Genomic DNA, 22,937 nt, shown 5'->3' with positions numbered 1-22,937 from the left:
AAATGTCAAAAATGTCAAAAATGTCAAAAATGTCAAAAATTTCAAAAATATCAAAAATATCAAAAATGTCAAAAATATCAAAAATTTCAAAAATGTCGAAAATGTTAAAATGTCAACAATTTCAAAATGACAAAAAGGCCAAAATTTAAAAAAAAAAACAAATCAAAAATGTTATGTCAAATATGCAAAAAATGCTTAATATGTCAAAATTGTCAAATATGACAAAAATTTATTGTTTGTGTAAATTATAAAATTTGTCGACAAAGGCAAAAATGTCAAATATGACATAAATATCATACATGCAAAAATTTCAATATTGGGAAAAAATTCAAAAATATCAAAATGTATGTATGTTGTAGATAATCCACCATGGGTGCACGGATTCACCGCAGTATTGCCAATATATCTTATATCCATTCTTTAGATTATTCGTGTTCAAGTTTTAAAATTTTTTAGCAGTTGTATTAGAATGGCGAAATGTTGAGAACATTTTTAGTTAACGAATTCTGTAGTAAAAATCAAACTTACATCTGCTTGCTGCGCGCTTCGGACCGGGCCTCGAACATCATTATCGAGAGGGGTCCATCCGGCGGTCTCAGCTCCCGAGCCGTCCGGATGTACAGATACCCGAGAAGCGTCATCGGTCCGCAGTACCTGAAATAAGAGAAAAAAAAACAGACATGAAAACGAGCAAATGCTTCCGCATTAATAATCAAATCAATGCGCTTTGGTTCTGGAAAAAAAATTGTACACGCAATCAAATGGAAGTATCAGAAATCCTTCCTTCCTTCCGGTTTCATGAGCTTATTTTTGAGAAAAATTCTCATCACGTTTCGAATTACACCCAGAAAAAAAGGGTTGCAGAAGGGGTTTAATCAAGTGATTCGGATTGGCAGATGGAGTCTTGGACCAAATTTGTTCTCAATATATCGTTAAAAAAAGTAAAAAAAAATTACCTCGTATTGCGAAAGGAAAGACACGAAGTTAAAGTTCATTTATTCGGTTAATTTTCCACCGGCGTTTTTATGCTTCCGATATGTGCCTTCCTCCTTTTTCTGTCCTCTGTTCAATGTTCATGCTTTTATTTCAATACAGCTCTGACTATCCCAGTATTGGAATGTGGAACAAAAAAGGTCCACTTTTAATTAATCCTCACAGCTCAATTGAATATATCCTGTGCTGGCTGGGGATTAACTCGAACTGGTCCGATTGAACTTTCAAACTAGTTTCCTCAACAGCAGACAAATTCCAGGGAGAAATTTCCGATTGGGATACTCTCATACTTGTGGTTAATTATTTACATTTTAATTGACTATATTAGGATCTCAGTAGGCTGTGTAAGACTCGAAGGGCTTCATGGAAGTTTATTTACGTAATTGGAAAGAAAGAAAAGAGCTACTTTGATCTCTCAAAAGATGTTAAAGGTCGAGAACCATCATTTGTCGGTCTAGAACATTATGAAATGTCATTGATACTGATTTTTACCGAACAAATTCCCTATTAAGACTGACTTTGAGCAATCAACTAAAAAAAAATGTATGCTGAGTTTTCAAACATTAAAGGCAAGGAATCGTCTCATAGTCTCCCTGAAATGGAAATTTCCCCGACGCGGCCAGGTGGGCATCATTCAACCGGTAAGTGCGATTTTTGCTGCTTGATGGCACCCGAGCCCGAGTAGGTTCATGGTTCAATGATTTACGAAATATGTATGTAAGTATAAACGCCGCCAGCCAGCCACCGAAGGCTATTGATCCTTTTGAAGGGAAAAAAAAATTGTGTCCCTTTGCGAGCGAGCATCTTCATCACCTGGACACACACTCTTACATACACACACCCAAAAAAAAAACGTGGCGGAGAAAATCAGACTAAACTGCTATTAACGTGATAACAACCAGCTTCTACTAGAAAAATAAAGGGAGAGAGAGAGAGAGAGGCTGATGAACTTTCATTTTGTTTCTTACCTATCCACGGTTCGGAGATAATCGATTATCGTTTTCGGTTGGTTGACTAGCTTTTCGACTTTTTTCAAGGAATTAGGCACAAGTTTTCTCACAAAACAAAAAAAAAAAAACGATTTTGTTGACAAAATTTTCTTTTCAGTGTTTACAAAGCACGTGGCAGCTGTCGTAAATCAAAACAAACACCGTTAAAAAATGGATTAGCTGTCAAACGACGAAAAGAATAGCTTTTTTTTATATTTTCCTTTACATAACCCCTAAATCAACGGAGAATCACCTGGAAAAAACCACAAATCTATTAGACAATGCGGCTCTCTCCCAAAAGGGAAAAAGTTTTTTTCATCCCATCCTCCCCCTAAAAGTCCATTGTTTTCCATTCGTTCGGTCTGATGGTGTTGGTTCTGCGGTTAGTTACCGTGGTTTTACTGTGAAATTCCCATACCACCGGACCACTTGGTTTTCGCCACAGTTCCACCACACTGGTTGATGGTTGATGGTGATGGTCGTCAAACTTTAACTTTCCGGGTTGTCATTTTGATGCGGTCTTGCTCATTTGTCGGTCACCTTTGAGAGGTGACATACTTTTGTCAGCTTTACTGCGAGGAAAAGTGGTATCAACTTTTTTATGGGTTTCTGCAACAAAATTTTTCGATCCCTCGTTTTTTTAAGAAGATTCTCTTGTCTCGAAGTTTTCCGCAGATACTATAATTGATTTTATGACTTAACAGGTTTAATTTAAAAATTAATTAAAATAGATCTTTTTTTCTGTATTTACAGGTTGTCAATAACCTCGGATTCAGTAGAACGAATGTAATAGAGAGTTATTCTGAAAGAATTGTCAAAGTACTCTGAGAGCAAGAAATACTTCAACTTAGGAGATTTAACACTGTAGACTATTTTTGCAGAACTACTTCGAGAATCATCAGGAATTACACACGATGAAAGAGAATGGAAGGATGAGAAGGAAAATGTTCAAATTGCCTCCCCGTTTATCCGGCTCGAAGGACCAAGCAAGAGACCTAATGGTGACTCAATCAAGCTACCCTGGGTCCATGGGTGCAATTCGTTGACTCTAGATACTATGTACACCTAGCCCCTCGCCACCTAGGGCCTCTGGCCATAATTCTGCAACTAAGGCTATATCCGTGTCCAACTTCGCGCTTCTGCGCACTTCAGCTTAAGTTCTTGTTTTCAAGTCAAACTCTAGCATATAAACTCCGCCTCTTATACTGATTTAAAACTAAGGACCTCTCCTCTGACGACTTGAGGTTCGGCCTTTACTCGTAACTCGAGACCTCCTAGGTAACCACAGCCATCGTATGCGGCGCATCTTTTCGAGTCCACTCTAAGATACCAGAGACCTCTCCTCTGACGACTTGAGGTCTTCGCTCCTCTTGTGTCAAATTGAGAGCAGCTCATCCTGGACATGAGCCTGTCACAGCACACGTCCGGGACTTTACTGAACTTTAGGGATGATTCCCAGCGAAGACTTCATCCAACACCGACTTGAGAGACTCAACCGCCGGCGAGGTGAACCTGAGAATACTCTTCCCCCGCAGCGTCCGTCGTACGGGGCGCGTTCTCCTAGTGGTGGTAGAGGTATCCTATACAACGTTCACGAGGTACCTAGCAGCTCGGCATACGCAGAAAGTAGAGTCTTATCTTTGTATCCTAAGCACTCTATCCAGGAGCTCCTCGGCGAAGGAGTCACCCTACACCGGTCGCAGACTGGTTCCAACTCCTCCGAGGCAATCATGATCCAGGAGAAGCCATCGCTAAACCACGCCCCAAGTATAAGCATCCTCCTGTTGTCGGCTGACGAGTCCGGCCCACAGGCGGCAAGCATGATCGTGCGTACTCATCGAACCTTGAACAGCTGCACACTACGTGCTCTGGTGTCTCAACCAGTTGAGATCTGCGTCACGCAGAAATTCACCTCTCCATGTTTTCGATCCATCCAAATTCCGAAGTAAGGGATCAAGCGATGGGTCCACCGGCCGCTTTCCGAGAGTTGGACATCAAGGCCTCTCTAGCGTATCTCTGCGCATTGGGCATGTCTCTGTTTTCGTAGCAGAAGATATCAACCTCCAACAAAACCGAGATGGACATGACCCCACCACTACTCCAGTCACTACTAGTTCGGTACTCACATGCTATTCTAGGCTGCCAATACGTATCGCAGAATGGACGAGGTCACGCTCTTCAGGACCCTCTTACTGCTGCAACGGATTACTGAGGAGTGTGACATGATGCGCGTGAGGGCAGCCGTTGCCATTGCCGCTCCAACTACAATCGTACCTGAGCCAGACGCAGACTCTGGGAGCGCATCCAGATTCGTCTCACTTCCGTGGGGAGACACAATCTCAGCAGATCGTCGTACACGATGTTCCACAATACCAGGCCCAGTATCGAACCTTTTCCGAGACGCTCACCGTCTTAACTCCCTCGCTGGTCAAATGTTGCAGTTGGCGGTTACGGAAGTAACACTCCTCCATCCTGCAAAAGTATGCCCAACTGACGCTGTTAAAGGCGTTCCGCACGTTGTCAAGGGTGACCACTGCGCAAAAGCGGTCTCCTCTCCTCTTTTTCAGGCTGGTTTCGTCTGCTAATCAAATATTTTGGAGAAGGTTATAAAATATTTTCGAATTTCCTTTTTAATTAATCCGGCTCGAAGGACCAAAAATGCTGTTAGACTTTAAACATTCGCTTCGTTAGGTCGAGAACGTAGTGAGCGCGAAGCGAACTGCGATGTGGATTCTAAACTCACGCGAAAACCCGCTTCTCATTGAAACACGTTGAAAAACACAGTGCAAACGATTTTTCGCGCGAAGAACCGGCTCGATCGCACGAATCCATCCAGAGTTCATCCGCACATACACTGAAAATATTCTCACGGGGTTTTTCTATCGCAAATCAAAATTTTCTGGTTATGAAAAATGGGCGGTTTTTTCGCGAATAACTCGGTATCAGTCTTTTTCATTGGAAACAAATTGGAACTGCAATAAATGACATGTGGAATAAAACTTCCACAATATGTGTATAGGGGGAAGGGGTTGAACGGATGGAAGTTAAAATTCGTTGTCAAACGCCATCTTGAAATCCAATATGGCGGCTTCCACTTAACTTCAAAAGTGAGTGAAAGGGCTCCAAAAGTAGATTAAAAATGACTGTCTGACAAAAATTTACCCAAAAAATGTAAAAAATCTGAAAAAGCACTGAAAAAAAATATACAAAAATATTACCAATGTTATAAAAATAAAACAATCATAATAATGACAGAAATATAAACAAACTGTGGCAATAATATGAAAAAACTATGACTAAAATTTTACAATCATTTGACAAAAATCTGAAAGAACTTTGACAAACTTAAAAGTGACAAATGAACTTTGAATGAAATACAACAAAATTATGCCAAAAATATGACCAGTATTACAAAATAATGAAAATAACATAAAAAAAAATTAACAAAAATTTCACAAAAATGACAAAACTATGACAAATGTGATAAAAATATGACAAAATTTTGACAAATATGTCATAATTATGACCAAAATTTGACAATAAAATGATAAAAACTCTGACAGAACTAAAATTAGGACAAATATTTGACAAATTCGAACAAACATATAATAACCAAAGCAACCAAAAATCACATATTCACTTAAAAGATGGCTTTGAAAGTTACATATTGGCTGACAAAGAGAAACAACTGTCCAATTCCCTTGAGTAAACTATATGTACCCATTAATGGACTTGAAAGTTTCAAAATTGATTGATGTGTACGTTGTATGTGACTTTTTTTGCCCAAGTCTCATGAGTGAACTATATGTACTCATTAATGAACTTGAAAGTTGCAAAAGTTTTTTATATGTAGGTAGTAAGAGACTTAAGTCACAAAAGTACTCTAGACGGGATTTACCTAGTCACAAAAAGTGCATTGAAGTGCTTTCTCCCTGGCTTGTAGGTATGCTACAAAATCATATCACCACTTCGAGTTTGAGTTTCAGCTAGAATAACATATAGGCGTGTCATCGTGGTAGCATGTTTGATTGTCATCACGAAGGTCGAGGTTCGATCCCGAAAGCGGGCATGTTTTTTTTTCAATAAGTCATTTGATTACTTGAGTGATACGATATAAGTAGGAAGTGAAAGGAAGAAGCAATCGACCAGCAAATTAAACAAATATCGACAGACCGCAATTTGTCGAGATTAGAATTCGACGCCGAATTTTTGCTCATTTTACCACTTTTTTGGAAGCTGAATTAAAAGGCCGCTGGAAGCTGAATAACAGGTCATTGAGACTAGTACTTCAGATCAATGATGGGGCTGAGTAAGACTTTTCGTACCTGTTTTTTTCGTACCTGTTTTATGGGACTTTTGATTGCTTGGGAAAATAGTGATAAAAGAATGAAAAAATTATGGCAATTGTGGTAAAAATATGACAAAATTTTGACATTAAAATGACCAAAAGTATAACAAATGAGCCAGAATATGACTAAGTACTGTCACAACTATGACAAAAATATAACATTTGGCTAAGTTATGAAGAATGGGATAAAAATATTACAAAATTCTGACAAAAAAAATGTTAAAAAAATGACAAAATTATGACAAACACGACAATAAAATGCCAAAAAAAATCAAAATATGACAAAATCCGCATAAAATAATAAAAAAATATGTTAGAAAAATATGACAAATGTTACGAAAAATATGACAAAATTAAGACAAGACAATGAATTTGTGAAAAATGTTGCTCAGTTGGCAAGTCAGTTACCTCCTGAGCCGATGTTCGTGAGTTTGAATCCAAGAGTAAACATCGAAAATTAGTTGTACCGGATAAGTAATTTTCCGCAAACTGCTTAGTTTATACAAGTCGTGAATTATCGAAAAAAAAATGTCAATACTCATAAAAAAAATTTTGACAATCAAATGAAAAAAAAATGACAGAATCAATGACATAAATACGACAAATGAAAAAACGACAAAATTATGACAAAAATTGATAATAAAATGACAAAAATCTGGGAAAGCAATAACAAAACTTTGTCCAGTTTTATTTATATAATTTTGTTTTTTTTTTTTGTTATAGTTTTGTCACATTTTTGTCATAATTTTATCATATTTTTGTTCTAATTTTGTCATATTTATATCATTTTTTGTTATACTTTTGTCGTAGTATTATCAGATTTCTCTCATTGTATTGAAAGTTTTGTCCTTTGTTTCATTTTTCTTTATTGATTTTTATAATTGTCATATTTTTATCACATTTGTCATATTTTCCAAAATGTTTTCAAATTTTTTATTTCGAGTTTTGTCTTATTGGAATTATTTTGTCATTATTTGTCAATATTTTTATAGTTTTGTCAGATTTTTTTTTCATTTTATTGTCAAACTTCTGTCATATTTTTATTATTTTTTTACATATTTTGGCCATGGCTTTAAAATGATTGTCAAATTTATCAAATTTTTGCTATATTTTTTCAAAATTTTCTCATTATTTTTTTATCATTTTGTTATCTTTTTATAATAGTTTTATTAGATTTGTTCAAACGATTTTCAGTCATTTACAATATTTTAAAGTTGAGCAGAAGCCGCCATATTAGATTTAAAGATGGCGTATTTTCAGTGATTTGGGCATTTTGAATTTAGGCGGAAGCCGCCATCTTTGATTTCAAAATGGCGTCAAAAATTCATTTTCCGACGCCTTCACTAGGTTCTTCCACCTTGTGTGCATTTCCTTAAGATTCCTCTTCATGTCCCTTGCGGGCTTGTTTCCACGGTCCTGAATTTCACAAGGTCTTTTTTAACGTAGGTTTTCTTAAGAATTATCACGGTTTTTCAGAATTGACGCGGATTGTTTTTCGCGCGGTACGTTTCCTCTGCTCACATTTTTGATTCTGCAAACTCATTTACAAAGATTTTTTTACGTCTACGTGTGACTAATTTTTTGCAAAACACCTAAGTTTTCTTCAGAATTGAACCGCTTCGCAATTCCCGTGCACTGGGACCGGCCTTCGAAAACGAACTTGCGAAATTCATCCGGTGAATGAGCATTTCGCTTCGATGTTCGCTTCGAGCTAACTGTGTTTGTTTGTTGTGTAGAATAGGCTGAAATTTGATTCAAGAGAACTAAAATTATGATTATAAATTGAAGACAGCAAAAAAAAAAACAGAAAAAATCCATTTGAACTAGCATTATAAGAGCTAAATTTTTTTTTCAAAAATCAGTGTTTGGCATTTTGAAGTAGTCCCACAATGTTCTAAATAATGTGATTTTCTTTTTAACTGTTTAATTTCTTGGATGGGATTTCTGAGAGATGTTGCAATTTAGCCTTTGATGTGAAATCACCACTCTTAAAACTGATAAGGTTGGCAAAATCCAATCCGAATAAGGCTTAAAAAAAACAAAAAAATCAATTAAATTTTTGCAACACTTGCTTGCGGAAGAAAATCAAAAAATAAACTCCAAAATTTATTTCTCAACATTCTATTCTGAAGATTAGATACTTTTACTTAATCAAAAACCCCAGACAAAATCATGAAACTGAAACCTCAAACTTATTCCTATTAAAGTGGATTAATTCTTCAAAAAGTATCACAGTAATAACAGCGGATAGAGACTTCTGCTTTCAAAAGTTAAAATGAAATTGGATTGTGATGTCTGCTTTTGAGAATAATTAAAGTAGTATGAGTCTTCTGCTAGTTGAAAATGATGTAAGCAGATTGCGTCTTAAGCTTGTCGGAAATTGTCAAACCGGATTGAGATTTTCTCTTGTGAAAAATGTTACCAGTTGGTTGAGACTTCTACTCATTGTGATTTGAAGTAATGAGTAGTAGATTAAGATTGATTCAAAAGAACTTAAGCAGATTGGGTCTTCTGAATGTTGAAACTATTTAATCAAGGTGGATTAAGACTTCCGTCGGTCGAAAGTTGTGCATGCGAATTGAGACTTCTGCCAGTTCCAATAGACCTGTAGAAGTTGAGACTTCTGATAATTGAAAATAATGGAAGCAGACAGAGACTTTTGACAGTTGAGAACGATAAATAATAAAGTATGAGGTCAGTGGCCTAAACTTTGATTTTATTTGGTATTTAGTTAGTTCAGTTCCGAATTGATCTGGCTCGAAGGACCAGGAATCTTTTCATACGGTCTCCTTACCTTATAAAACTGCATAAACATTTGATCGCGTTTTTTGTTCTTCAAATATCGTCGTTTCAATATCGTCGATACAAAAGTAGGTATCAGAAAAAAGACTCAAAATCGCTAAACATTGAATAGTTCAACCGAGGGTGAAAGAAAAAAAAATGTCATATCCTTTCAAAGTCTGTCATCATTAGAAGACATAATCTTTCAGGCTAGACATACCTTATCAAGAATCAAATGAAACAACCTACCAATTCTTCCCTCGCAAAAAAGTTTTCTGTCAGATTTTATTCAAAGAAAAAAATAAACTCTGATTTCAATCGTTTTCGTTTGCTACACTTCTACATTGTAAAACGGTGGAAAATTCCGGAAACAACACAACTCAAGCTTCTACCTCATCTAGATGTCGAAACCCTTCGGCACCGCTTGATGTTAAGTTACGATCTGTCGGTAAGAGAATAATTTGATTTGAACTTGCAGATTTCTCAGAAAAATGAAACTTGCAAAACTCACTTAGCTCAGTCAGTCTGTTTGCCTGAAAAAGTCTTATTTACGTAGGTACACATGTAGGTATACCGTCTGCAAAGTGCAGAAACTTTCCCGTGTAGAAGCATTTTCTGTGAAAAATTAATTACCACTCGTCACTTTTGCTCCTAAAGGAGTGCTGCTGCCGCCTTGAGATGTGATTACCTACAGCAGTCAGAGTCAACAATTTCTAGCAAAGTAAAGAAGAAAGCCGAACAACAAGTTTTGCACTCATCCCATTCCGGGAGATTTGAGCTTCGAGGGGTAGCATTTGAAAATTACGTAATGTAACTAAGCTCAGTAGCAGGAGTTTGTAGCAAACCACAATTCGGGTGCACATTACAAATGTTTCGAACGAAAAGTTTAACACCAACGCAACGCCCCCAAACGGAACAGAATGTGACGGTCGCCACATATTTGGATCTCGAAAATTGCAACAGACATTTCCTGTTTCCGGCTGCTGCTGTTGTTTACCCTTCAATATCATCTCAACTCTCAAACAAACAGGAACATCTCTCACAGATCTGATGAAGAATAAACTCATCAAGCGGTGTGGTTCGAGTATGGAACTTTTACTGACCAAGCAAAGGACCGACCTTCATTTGAACACACTGAAACCTTGTACATATGGGCAAATTAGTAGAAAGTGTGGGCGCCCGTTGATGATGGACAGACAAACAGACAGACAGACAGACGGAACGAGTTGGCTTCAAGGGGCCGAGCCGAACTGAACTGACTGTGACTGACGTTCCGGATCCGACCGAAGAGAAACTGACTTCCTCTTCCTTCTTGCATCGTCGGTGCAGATTTGTTGTTTGTAGGTCGTACTTAGAAGGGTGCTTGAAAAAGGGCTTTTTCCAATAAACATTCAAATGTAGCTTACCTACATCCGGATTTAGGGTTAAGGATCTTGAGGCCTTGGGAAAAAAGTCAGGTCGGGTTGTACTTCGAAAAATACTTAAATAAATAAGGCTCTTGAAATTTTCAATGCGATCGTAAGTTTGACTTTGAAAATTTGAGTTAATGAAGTTATTCAAGTTGAAGTCCAATAGCAGTCATGTAAATGTTTAAGATTTTTTTTTGTAGAAACCGATCGTTGAAAGAAGTGAAGGCGGATTGAGACTTCTGCTTGTTGCAAATCGAGCCAGTAAATAGTAGGAAAATTAGGACTCAGAATCCCGGAAAAAAAATTTTCTTCGGAAAATTTCTCAGAAATTCAAATCCGGCGTCGCGCACTTCTTTTCCGAAACGAGTCAATGTGACCACTAGCGCGAATTTTACTCACCGATATCAAATTCAGCGCAAGATCCGGAACGTTTAACACGTTTGCCAACATCAGTTCACACCTCTGACCTTCAGCCATCGCTCGAAGTCTCACACTTCCACTTGCTTTTATCAGAGACACGCCGTTATTTGCCGCATTTATGCGCACCGCTGCTTCACAACATTCTCTCTGCATCTTCCAAAATCGCTCTGCCGAGACACATGTAACCAACTTCCTCGAGTTTATGGCTGGTCGACATCAATTCGCTTACCTATTCTTGGCGGAACCGCAATCTTCGAAACGAATTCCAGTCAGCTTCCTCAAAAGCACGATACGACTAGTCATTCCGTTATCCTGAAACGCTGCTTTAAGATTGTTACACGCTTCCTTTGCAGTACGAGCACGTTGAACCGAACTGTAATTTTCGGATTCTAGGCTGAGTCAAATCGTTGCCAGTGTCTCGTCATGGACATCACATCCAGCGGGTCCTCGTCTTGTCGGCCATCAGCAGCTTCCCACGTTCCTTCTCGGATCAGGACCATCTTCCATCCCCGCCAGCAATACTGTTCGAATCATTTCCACTTCCTACTGCTGCTAAATTGCTGTTCGAACTGCTTGAATTCGTTCGACCGTTCATATTGACTATTTACAGAAAACTTTCAATTCTTCAAGAAAAATGTTCAAACTTGTTTGGTCGTTACTATGGCAATACTTTGGGCTCATAACCTACTATTAGCAAGACGCGTATGGTTTATGAGAGTTGTCAGAGTGAAGTGAACATTTATTTTGTAACATAATTCGTAGCCTACTAACAACAACGTTAATTCACAGGTTACTTGTTCAACAGGAATAACGAGGGGCAAAAAAGATCGCTTCCTAAAATCATTTTACCTTTAAATTATCCCCTTTCAATGAGTGTTTCAGAACTTTTCAGTTTTTTTACAGAATTGTTATGACTTAAAGTTTTATGACGGTTGATAATCGGAAGAAAAAAAGCCTATGTATGGGTAACTTAGGTCAATAATACTTCACTAGGACGGCTCCGAACAAATCCGACGGAAGATTCGAATTTCTGAGAAAGTTTACGTATGATAAATATTATTTCAGGACATCAAACATGCGGGCTCGAATTTTATGTGATTTCGGGTCCTAGTTTTTCTGTTGCTAGTGTATTGAGACTTCTGCTAAAAGTTGAAAGTAAGGAAAGCAGATTGATATCTTTGACTATGAATATTTTTAAACAAATTTAAATATTTAAATATTTTATAAACAAACAAACAAACACCGAACACCGAAAATTTGGCTCCAAAATCTCAAAAAATTCGATGACGCAGATTTAGGAATCTGAAATAATACTTATAATTAGTAAAATTATCTCAGAAATTCACATCTGCCGTCGGATTTGACCGGAGCCAGTGAGGTGTTATTAGACCTTAATTACCCAGTAATAAGTTATTTTTTTATATGCCTCAACGGAATGAGATTTTAAGTCATTGAAATTTCATAACAGACAGAAGGTTTTTACATATTTAAAATCATTTGAAATGGATAATTTACAGATAAGAAGATATTAAGGAGCGCTCTGTGTTGCCCTTTTTCACCCTTATGAAGATTTTGTCATTTTATAAAAAAGTTGCGTTGTATCTCACTTGAATCTACTTTTACAAACATTCCTCAAAATAGCAGACTTGAAATTTACACATCACAAAAAAATGTTTCTCAAAAACAGTTTTAAAGAAAACAACTTGTTTGTTTTTTACTGGATAAAAAAGGTCAACATAACTAAGATGTCTCTTACGACAGATTTGAACTCCGGAGAAAATATTATTTCAGGTCATTGAACCTGCGGCTCCTTTTTTTTTGGATTTTGGGTCCAAATTATCCTATTGTGCACCATATTTAAACTTCTCCCAGGGAATCTAGATTTCTGCAGTTTGAATGACGCCAAAAAATTGTGACTTCTGCTACGAGAAATGACAGATTGCGATTTCATACATATATAAATCTTTAAAAACGGTTCAAACATCTAGATTGAGACTTCCACGAATTAATAATAATCGAAGCGGATTAAGACTTCTGCTATTTGAAGATAAGGTAAGAGCTAATTGATGGAAACAACGACTTCGGTTTGTAGAATCTAATTGAAGCAGGGTATAACACCTCTGTTGGTTGAAATTGTGAAAACCCGAATGGTATTTCTGCTAGGTGAAAATTATTGATTCAAACGAATTGAAACTTGTCCTAATAGGAAGACATAATTGTGGTTCAATACTTGCATAAAATTATGGAAGCAGATGGAGACTTATGAATTTAAGATTTGAAAATAATTGAATCGGATTGAGATTTCTCTTCACTAAAAATTTTAAAGCAGATTGGAACTTCTGGAAGTTGGAAATTATGCTTGATAATCTCTCGCAGAGCCATCCTCCCCCTTCCTATTTTCTCACTGGAAGGAAGGAGGAGTTCCAAACATTCATAGAAACAGTTCTCGCAATCAAATACAATACCATGACAAATTTGGTTCCATTTGCTCGATTAGTTCTAGCATTGTGCAACGAAAATGTATGCAGACCCCTTCCCCTCGTCCTATTTCTTAAATGAGGTAGAGCTCTCAAAGAATCATAGAAAAATTTCAATGCGAAAAATTCTTATGCAATGCGGAAAAAATTGTACGAAAACCCCCCTCCCCCCTTGCTATCTCTTCACTGGAAAGTGGGAGGGGTTTCAAATATTCATAGAACCTTTTCTAGTAACTAAATACCGTTCCAGGCCAAATTTGATTCCATTGGCTCGAATAGTCCTCAAGTTATGCCAAAACAATTATATGGCAGCCCCCCTCTCCTCTTCCATTCTCCTCTTTGGAGAAAGTGAGAAGACTCAATAATCATACAAACATTTCTCGCATTCAAATAACCTCCTATGCAAAATTTGGTTGCATTAGCTTGATAGGTTCTCAAGATATGTAAAATGTTGTAAGGGACCCCCTCTCCCCTATTCCTATCTTCCCACTGAAAGGAGGGAGGCGTATCAAATATTCATATAAACGTAAACATTCCTCGGGCCCAAACGCCCTACCATGCCATATTTGGTATCATTTGAGTGATCGGTTCTCGAATTATGCAAGCATTTATCTCTTGTTTGAGAAACGCCCTCCCCCTTCCAGTGAGAGGGAGAGGTCTTAAACGTTAAACGGTCTTAAACGTTAAACGGTCTTAAACCCACCTGATAAGTTTCAAGCAGATTGGTTCAGTAGTTGCCGAGTCTATAGGGAACAGACAAACAGACAGACAGATGATGTTTGATTGACTTTTGTGTTATTCTCAGTGCATTTCTATCATTTTAGGAGAATTTTTGAGTTTTTATGTTAAGTTCTTGTGTAATTCTTGCCATTTTATTTTTATTTTTTATGTTTAAAATTTTTTTATTAACAATTTGAACAGTTTTGAAAATGTTGAAAATGTTAGCAATTTTGACAATTTTTACAATTTTTTACAATTTGGACATTTTTTTTCTCGGTTTTTTTTTAAAAAGATTTTCTTATATTCGCTACTTTGACAATTCAAAATGGTTACATACTTACTTTTGAACCTGATTTTTCTGTTTTTCACTCTTCCATTCTAACTGGTGGTCAGAGAAAAAAACACCCTTAAGGATTGTTAAGTTCAAACCTCTGCATGGTAGTAAAAATAAATGGGAAAAAAACAAAAAATCTTATCATTTTTGTCCTCTTTCTTTTAGTTGGATTTTGCTATTGCTGAACTTTTCAATTCTCAAACTCGAAAGCTTAAACATCAAACAATGTCCACTCAAGCGATGCAACAGTTGTTGCAACTTTAAGCTGCTTTGCTACTAAATTCGGCATAAGTTTTGTAGAGAGGCAAAACGAAAAAAATGCGCCATAATGCAGCTCGCTCATCATCAGCAGACCAGAACTGATATCCGTTTCATTTTTCATTTTCTGCCAGTAAACGCGACAAAAGTTTGGCGGATTTGTGAGGAATTGTTTTTTCCTTCCTTCCTCGAGTTTCATTTGTTTGTTTCGAAGTCAGATATTTAGACTTTTAAGAGCTTTTCAGGATGCGGAGGTATTTTTATCATCTCTCCCCTCTCACATTCAACCGCAGAAGTTGATTTTGACATTTTGATTTTCTTGAGCTGGGGATAATTTTCATTGTCGTCATCAGGTTTGAAATGAGCTCTCTCCTCAGAAGTTTGTTCTAAAAGTTCGAAATTTTAAAGTTTCGATCTTTTGCTTACAATCACAGCATGCTGGGGATTGAATCGCGGTGTTGAGTGAGCGACACACAGAAGAATTGAATTTTCCGATTTGTTAAAACGACATTTATTCAACAATATGTTTATTCTGTGACGTTAATAAATTCCTTGAATGACAGAATGACAAAAAAAAACTCTTACATTAACTGCCACATTGTTTAAGATTTCATTTAGTTCAATATCTTTTTCATAATTTAGTTCAATGAAATGGATGACTTACGTTTAGTTTCCTTCTGCCTATTCTGTGCTAGCAACTTGGTAGCACTTGTACTAGACTGGCCCAAATTTGTATGAAAAAAATCGAAATCTGTGAAAGGTTATGCGCTTCAGGCTAAAATTGATCTATGCTATTGCATAAATTTACCTGATTGGTAGTACATATAATAGATTTGGTTTAAAGAATATTTCTACCACTTCAACTGCTGGTAGGTGAACTAACTGACTAAATTAGGAAAAATTAGGATTTACAAACAATATTTGTTTAAACGATTCACAATTTCACCTCGGCTCACAATTCACTAACACACTTGCTCTGCTTCTGATTTTTCGTTTTCAAAACACCTATGATTACTTTGATCACTTTCCGTAATTCAAAATTGTGAATGACGGCAAGTGCCACGGTGGCTGTTAGTGAAAGCTGCTTCACTCCGATTGATTATGACATGCGTAAAACATTGGTAAACATTTCCTTTTTCTGGTGTCTATTATAATCCGTTTGCTTTTCTTGAAATACATTTAAAAAAATTGTTCAGTCCAATTCAGGTTGAAAATCTTTCAAGGCCATTCTTTTTGAAGTATGTTAAAAATTCAACAAAACTAATTAACAAGTCACTAGCATAAAGAAGCCTTTTTAAAGCCGCAAGTGGTAACCGGTCTTTTAAAAAAACGCCCAACCAGAAACACTCGAAAACCATTCAACATTCCCAGCCCGTTCTCGGATGTCTCTCCTCTTGTGGGAAACTACGGACTGTCGTAACATTCCCACCATTCAGCGAACCATAAAATCAACGACCCAAATGGGAAAAGACACTTTCCAGTCAACCAGTAGTGCGAGCCCACAGTTTTACAGAGAAACAAATGAACACGAGGCATTTCTCCTTGGCGCTCATTTTGTGTCCCATTCAAATGCAGCAGCCAGCTCCAGCTCCAGAGATATCCAGGAACGGTTGAGCCGGATGATGATATTTGCTTATTTCCGTGTGTGTGAGTGTGAATCTGTACCTACATGTAAGTAACTTGTAAATCACACTATGTGTTGCCCATTACATCTGTACATTTAGCTGACAGAAACATGAAATAAATCAGAAAACCGAAAACTGGGTCGAGTGTTTGTGACTTGACTAGGCAACAGCTCCAAGCGAAAGTGGTGTCCTTAAAATGCATATTGATAACAGGCCGCGTGGGTTTGTCGCTGAGAAGTTTTCCGAACACGGTTAGAGCGCCATTTATTTTCCGCAGAACATGCATGAATAATTTGCAATTATTTTCATGACTTATCCGAGGACGATGAGATCATGCTTAAATGGAAAGTTAATTTTTTATTTACTAGAAATTCTCTTAAACCGTTTATCTGCAAACATTATTAAAATATTCAGCAACAAGTTTTTCGAGCATCCTTAACTTGACTCATTGTGAAGAAAAATAAAACATGTGAATAAATCTAACACATGAGTTATCAATAACAGAGGAGTAGGCGATGATTTCTTTACATCGCACGCGTTTTTGTTTTCGTTGACGTCCGCGGAAATTTTAGTGATGAATACATTTAAACTGAGATAGTGAGATACTACCATAAAACTTAATAAGCACCGGTGACCTAGGAGTTATAAGTGGATGGCAGGAAGTTAGTTCTGTCGTGAAATAGCAACAGTTATTCTCCGGAAAAGGAGTGATTTGTGTCTGTGATGACTTTCGATAGCCTGATGTCTGAAGTAACAGCACACATATTTCAAATTGTAGTGAAGCAGAGACGAACAAGCCAAACTCTGGAAGTCTCTATAATAAAGACAAAACATAGTAGTAAAAATTATTAGTATATTCATTATTCAGGAAGGGAAGGTGTTGTTTTGTAGGATTAGCGGAGATCGGTTACCCAATCCCGGTTGATGCTTTGGTCTCATGCAGACTGAAATAGGGGCGCCGTACGCGTCTGTTCTCCATGCCAGAGGCGGCGTGCGGAGTTCAACAAAGTCCTTGTGGTGTTCGGGACACAAAACAGCAACATCACGTCGGTCCTCCTGCGAAATAATGGGGTTAGCTGCAAGCTTTGCGAGCCCGTGATTGAGAAAAAAAAAACCAGCAGCTATGAGAATGAGCAAAAAATTTCGGATGGAAATCAGCAAAGACCCACGCGACAAAAATGGACTAGCAATTGGCAACTCGGAATATGGAACTGCCGATCTCTAAATTTCACTTGCTCTCCAACGAATTGAAGAGCCACAAATTCGACATTGCAGCGCTGCAGGAGGTATTCTGGAAGGGCTCCAGGGTACGAACGTTTCAAGATGGCCATGCCATCTACCAGAGCTGCGGCAACACACACGAGCTTGGAACAGCTTTTATAGTGATGGGGAAGATGACGAAGCGCGTGATCGCGTTGTAGCCGATCAACCCACGAATGTGCCGGTTGAGAATCAAATGCCGATTCTTCAACATCTGCATCATCAAAGTGCACAGCCCTCACCTCAGAAGTAACGGTGACGACAAAGACGAATTCTGCGCGCTGCTGGAACGTCAATACGACCGCTACCCAAAACATGATATCAAGAAAGTGGGATTTTAAAGCTCAGGTCAGCCAGAAGGAAGAATTCAAACCGACAAATGCAAGGTTCAGCGCGCACTAGCTGACAAACGAAAATGACCTAAGATTTCGCCGCCTCCAAACGAATGGCCGTACGTAGCACCTTTTTCCAGCACCGTTTCTCACACAAGTATACCTGGAGATCACCGCACCAAACGAAATCACAGATCGACCACGTTTTGATAGACAGCCGCCACTTCTCGGACATCATCTGCGTCAGATCCTGTCGAGGAGCCACTATCTGGTGATGGTGAAGATCTCCTTCGTGAATAACATTCGAAACCGACGTCCGCCTCGGTTAAATATCGCACGACTGAAGCAACCTGAGGTAGCAGCAGAATACGCGCAATTGCACAAAGCAGCACTGCTGGCAGAGGGCAAACTGGACGAAGCCCTTCTCGAGGACTGTTGGGATACCATCAAGGCAACCGTCAACAGTGTTGCGGAGAACGTCATCGGACATGTGGAACGAACTCCACGGAACTAATGGTTCGACGAGGAGTGTAGGAGGCTGACATGACGGATTAAGAGAACGCCGCGCTGGTGGCAGTAGTGCAGAGAAGCCCCCGTCGAAAAGTAGGAAATCACCGACAGTGGAAGAGGCAGCGAGTCCGAATTTTCCAAGAGAAAAGCCCCACCTGGAGGAGGAGGAGCTCGAGAAGCTGAAGCAGCTGCATTGATCCCAGGAAACACGAAAGTTCTATCATAAGCTCAACGCATTCCGCAAAGGCTTCATGTCGCAAGCTGTCGAGATAAAGACGGGGGCATCCGGACGGTATTCTGACGGCGGATCGTGGTCGGTGCCACAAATAAAAAAGTCAAATTATAAATTAAAAATGTGTGTTTAATCCCATCTTCCCCAAGATTGCTTATACTTACAGGCTTTCACAATGTTACAATGTGCATCTTCCTTCCTCGATGGTACATTTGCCTTGTCGGACGACCAGCTGAATTCTCCTGGGCTCCTGATGAACGCGGACGACAAACCCGGAACTTTGCCACTGGTGCGGGGAACTGACGCGAACTGAAGCGGCCGGAATTCGATGCTATACCACCGGGATTTGCGCCACTAGTGTGGCGATCGGATGCTCTCGGATTCGGCCCCTGAACCACTGAGATTTTCCGCCACTAATGCGGCAATCGGATGCCTCGGATTTGGCGGCTGTCTACCGGGATGTTCGCCACCGGTGCGGCGATTGAATTCTGACGAATTCTGCGGCTGTACCACCGAATATTTTTGCCACTGATGTGACGATGGAATGCGGACGAATTCGGCGGCTGTCTACCGAATATTTTTGCCACTGATGTGGCGATGGAATGCGGACGAATTCGGCGCCGGTTCGCCGGGATTTTGTCACTCGTTTGGCGATCGGAAGCCTCGGATTTGGCGGCGGTCCCCAGAGATTTTTTCGCCACTGATGCGGCTATGGAATTCTGTCCGATTCGGCGGCTGTTCCACCGGATAATCGCCACTGGTGGCGATCAGATGCAGACGAATTCGGCACCGGTTTGCCGGGATTTTTGCCCCTTGTTCGGCGATCGGCAGCCTTGGATTCGGTCGCTGTCCCCGGGATTTTTTCGCCACTGGTGCGGCGATCTGACGCACTACGATTCGGCGGCGGTTCCACCGGATGTTCGCCACAGATGCGGCGATTGTATGCGGTTTGATTCGGCGGCTGTACCACCGGGATTTTCGCCACTGGTGCGGCAATCAGATGTAGTCGAGCTCGGCTCCGGTTTGCCTGGATTTTTTACCCTTCTTCGGCGATCGGAAGCCTGGGATTCGGTGGCTATCCCCCGGGATGTTTTCGCCATTGGTGCGGGGTTCGTATGCAGTCGAATTCGGCACCGGTTCGCCGGGGTTTTTGCCACTCGTTCGGAGATCGGAAGCCTCGGATTCGGCAGGTGTCCACTGGGATTTTTCGCCACTGGAATCTGTTACGTATAGAAAAACAGCGGTTAGACCAGCCAAGGCAAGGTACTCTAAAAGTACGGAACCTCAGGGCCGGCTGGCTACTGGGTAACCAAGGACTTTTCGGGTAAAATACAACAAATCGGAAAATTTCATGTTTCTATGTTTGCTTTTATTAATGTTTTTATGTGGCGTGTTGTCTGTGTGTATAAACAATGTTCTGTGTCTTGTGTGGCGTGTAAACTCTCACTAACCGTGGGTTTGCTGCTGCTGTTGCTGTTCTGTCGCGACGTCGCAGTTCCGGAAATCCAGTTCCGGGAGCAGGAGGGCCGTCAATGTATTGGCGTATCGACGGGGTGCCGAAACCGTCGGCGCTAGCGGGCGTTGCTGGACTCGGTCGTTGCAGGCGTCTTCCTTCTTTGGCTTTTAATCGGCCTGCCCACGACAGTGCCCCGTATCCGGACAGGCCGAGAAGGGAAGTCCTGCTTGATAATTAGGGATTCGCAGAACCCGAGGACGAAGATGATGATCCTATTACGATTAGGCGCGAGATCACAAGGATCTGCGGGCCGAGCCGTGGGGAAGCCAACCGGCGTTTCCGGGCGAATTCCTTGGAACTTCACAACACTAAACGAGGACTAGACTTCACACACGGACGCCTGATATAGAAGAGAGCGAATTTTCCGGAAGCAAGCTTCCTTTTCGCCTTCCATGTTCTCTTATTCTTTCCTCCTCTGCCTCCTCTGTTAATTGACAGCAGCCAGCAGTAAAATGTAGCCTATTGTGGTGCTATCTTGTTGTGAGACTCGACAAGGAACATGAATTTTCTAGAGCTAAATATATAAAACTACAATATGAAAACAAAAATCAAACAATTTGTAACCAACCGGTTAAAAATCTAGCGACGAATCCGCTCAGAAAAAATGAAATAAGCGGAGAAGGGCCGCCTGCACAAAAGCCCGTATTTGTACTGCGACCACTTTGGGACCATTCAAATATTACGTTACGCGTTTAGGGGGGGGGGGTGGTATAGCAGCTTGTTACGCTTTGTACATTTTGGATAGAAAATCGGATAAAAATGTGTTACGAAGGGGGGAGGGAGGGTTGAAAATTACCAAAAATTGCGTTACGTAATATTTGAATGGCCCCTTTTCTTCTCTTGCGGCAGATGCTTGCCTTTGTCTCCCTTTTCTGGAGCTTGTTTTCTCCTCCTGGAGCACCTGGCCCGGGAATTGAGTTTTCCAAAATGGGCTGCCCTAGAGGCGATCAAAGAGCCGATTTAGTGATAGAAAGTGGCTATGTGCAGGGGTTTTTACCTTTTGATTCGGCTTACTGCCCGACTGCTGGATTTCGTGCCAAGTTTGCAGGTGGCGTTGCCAGGCTTTTGCCGCGTATGCGCTGCAATGAAGTTGCCTTTTTAATGCCAAGAGGATTGTTACCGGTATTACGTACCTTCCAGTAATGCGCTGGAAACAGGACTTTAGGCGATTCCTCATCGGCTTAACAAAGAAACCCGATTTCAACGAGCACTTCTTTTCACTGCCACGATCTTGTGTAGCGATTGATCGTTCGATTTTTTACCGGAAACGAAAATCTAGAGTTTTTTTTTGATTAAGTCGTATGAGCCACTTGATTAGATTCGAGAAAATCGTTGTTGAAGTTTTGTAACACATTTTTAATTCCTGTATTAAACATATCGCTCAAAATTATCTGAAAATTTGGTTTGCGATACAAGAATAGTTTAGAAAAGAGCTACTTTATTCGATTCAGGCATAGATTCAGTTGTACTAGTAAAAATTCTCTTACGACCTTTTGCATTATTCATTTGGTGGAAACGTCGTTATGCAAATTTCTTTGAAAACTGGGTAAAATTTATTTTAAGCTTCGCCATTTCTTGATAATTAGCTTAAACTACTACCCAGTAAGCGCGTCCTCTCAGAAATCGACAGAGCATGCAAAAAATTGAGAGTTGAGTCACCGAACTTAGAATAAAACGGTAAACTTCGGCGACACTCCAAGAACGCAAATACCCAGTAAGCGCGTCCTCTCAAAAATCGACAGAGCATGCAAAAAATTGAGAGTTGAGTCACCGAACTTAGAATAAAATGGGTAATTTCGGCGACACTCAAAGAACGCAAATATTCTCATTCGGTTTGTCCTACCGAGATACCTAGAGGCAACGAATACGAATGCGTACATGCGAAATCAGTTTGAATCGTACTCTCGTACGGTGTGGTCGCATTTATCTCCGTGCTTTTTTATATGCGTGCTTTCAATCGTAGCAGTCGACTACTCTCGCAGGCAGGCAGACACGCGTCTCGAAGAGAAACAAACAAACACGATTCGGGTTGTTTTCGTGTGTTTCTCTGGAGGGCGTGTCTTAGATTATTTCGTGTCACTCACCCAAGGCACGCGTATGGTTTGTTCCACTCTGCCGATTAGATGATGCAAAATCGCAAGAGAGATCGATGCGATCCCTCTGTCGATTTGAGTTACCTCTCTGCCGATTCATGTTTACTGGGTATTTTCATTCGGTTTGTCCTGCCGAGATAACTAGAGGCAACAAATACGAATGCGTACATGCGAAATCAGTTTGAATCGTACACTCGTACGGTGTGGTCGCATTTTGTCCCCGTGTCCCGTGTGTGCTTTCAATCGTAGCGGTCGACTTCTCAGGCAGGCGAACACGCGTCTCGGAGGGAAACATACAAACACGATTCGGATTGTGTTCGTGTGTTTCTCTGGAGGGCGTGTCTTAGCTTAATTCGTGGCACTCACCCAAGGCACGCGTATAGTGTGTTCCTCTCTAACGATGTGATGATGCAAAATCGCCAGAGAGATCGTTACGATCCCTCTGGCGATTTGAGTTACCTCTCTGCCGATTCAAATTTACCGGGTAATGTTCTCCCATTTTATGACTATTCTGCAGAGTTGCGTAATTATTTACACTTGGTTTCGAGGAATTCTTTCTGTGTCAATTTGCCACACGCTTCAAAATAGAGCACAAAAGAAAGATGACTTACGTTTGACTTTCAGGAACGTTGTCTGGGTC

General features: G+C 39.9%; 1 protein-coding gene across 1 annotated transcript in view; it reads right to left on the bottom strand.

The window, feature by feature from the left end:
- Window positions 1–22,937, bottom strand: part of LOC129738469 (uncharacterized) — a 132,988-nt gene that overhangs the window by 30,146 nt on the left and 79,905 nt on the right. Inside the window, exon 4 of the mRNA XM_055729679.1 lies at window positions 529–654. Coding sequence (XP_055585654.1) covers window positions 529–654 — 126 coding nt within the window. The remainder of the gene's footprint in view (window positions 1–528; window positions 655–22,937) is intronic.

Source organism: Uranotaenia lowii, chromosome 1, assembly GCF_029784155.1.
Source record: "Uranotaenia lowii strain MFRU-FL chromosome 1, ASM2978415v1, whole genome shotgun sequence".
NCBI classification, from domain to species: Eukaryota; Metazoa; Arthropoda; class Insecta; order Diptera; family Culicidae; genus Uranotaenia; species Uranotaenia lowii.
Note: the sequence above shows the minus strand (reverse complement) of the source record. Positions and strands in the feature narration are given on the sequence as shown.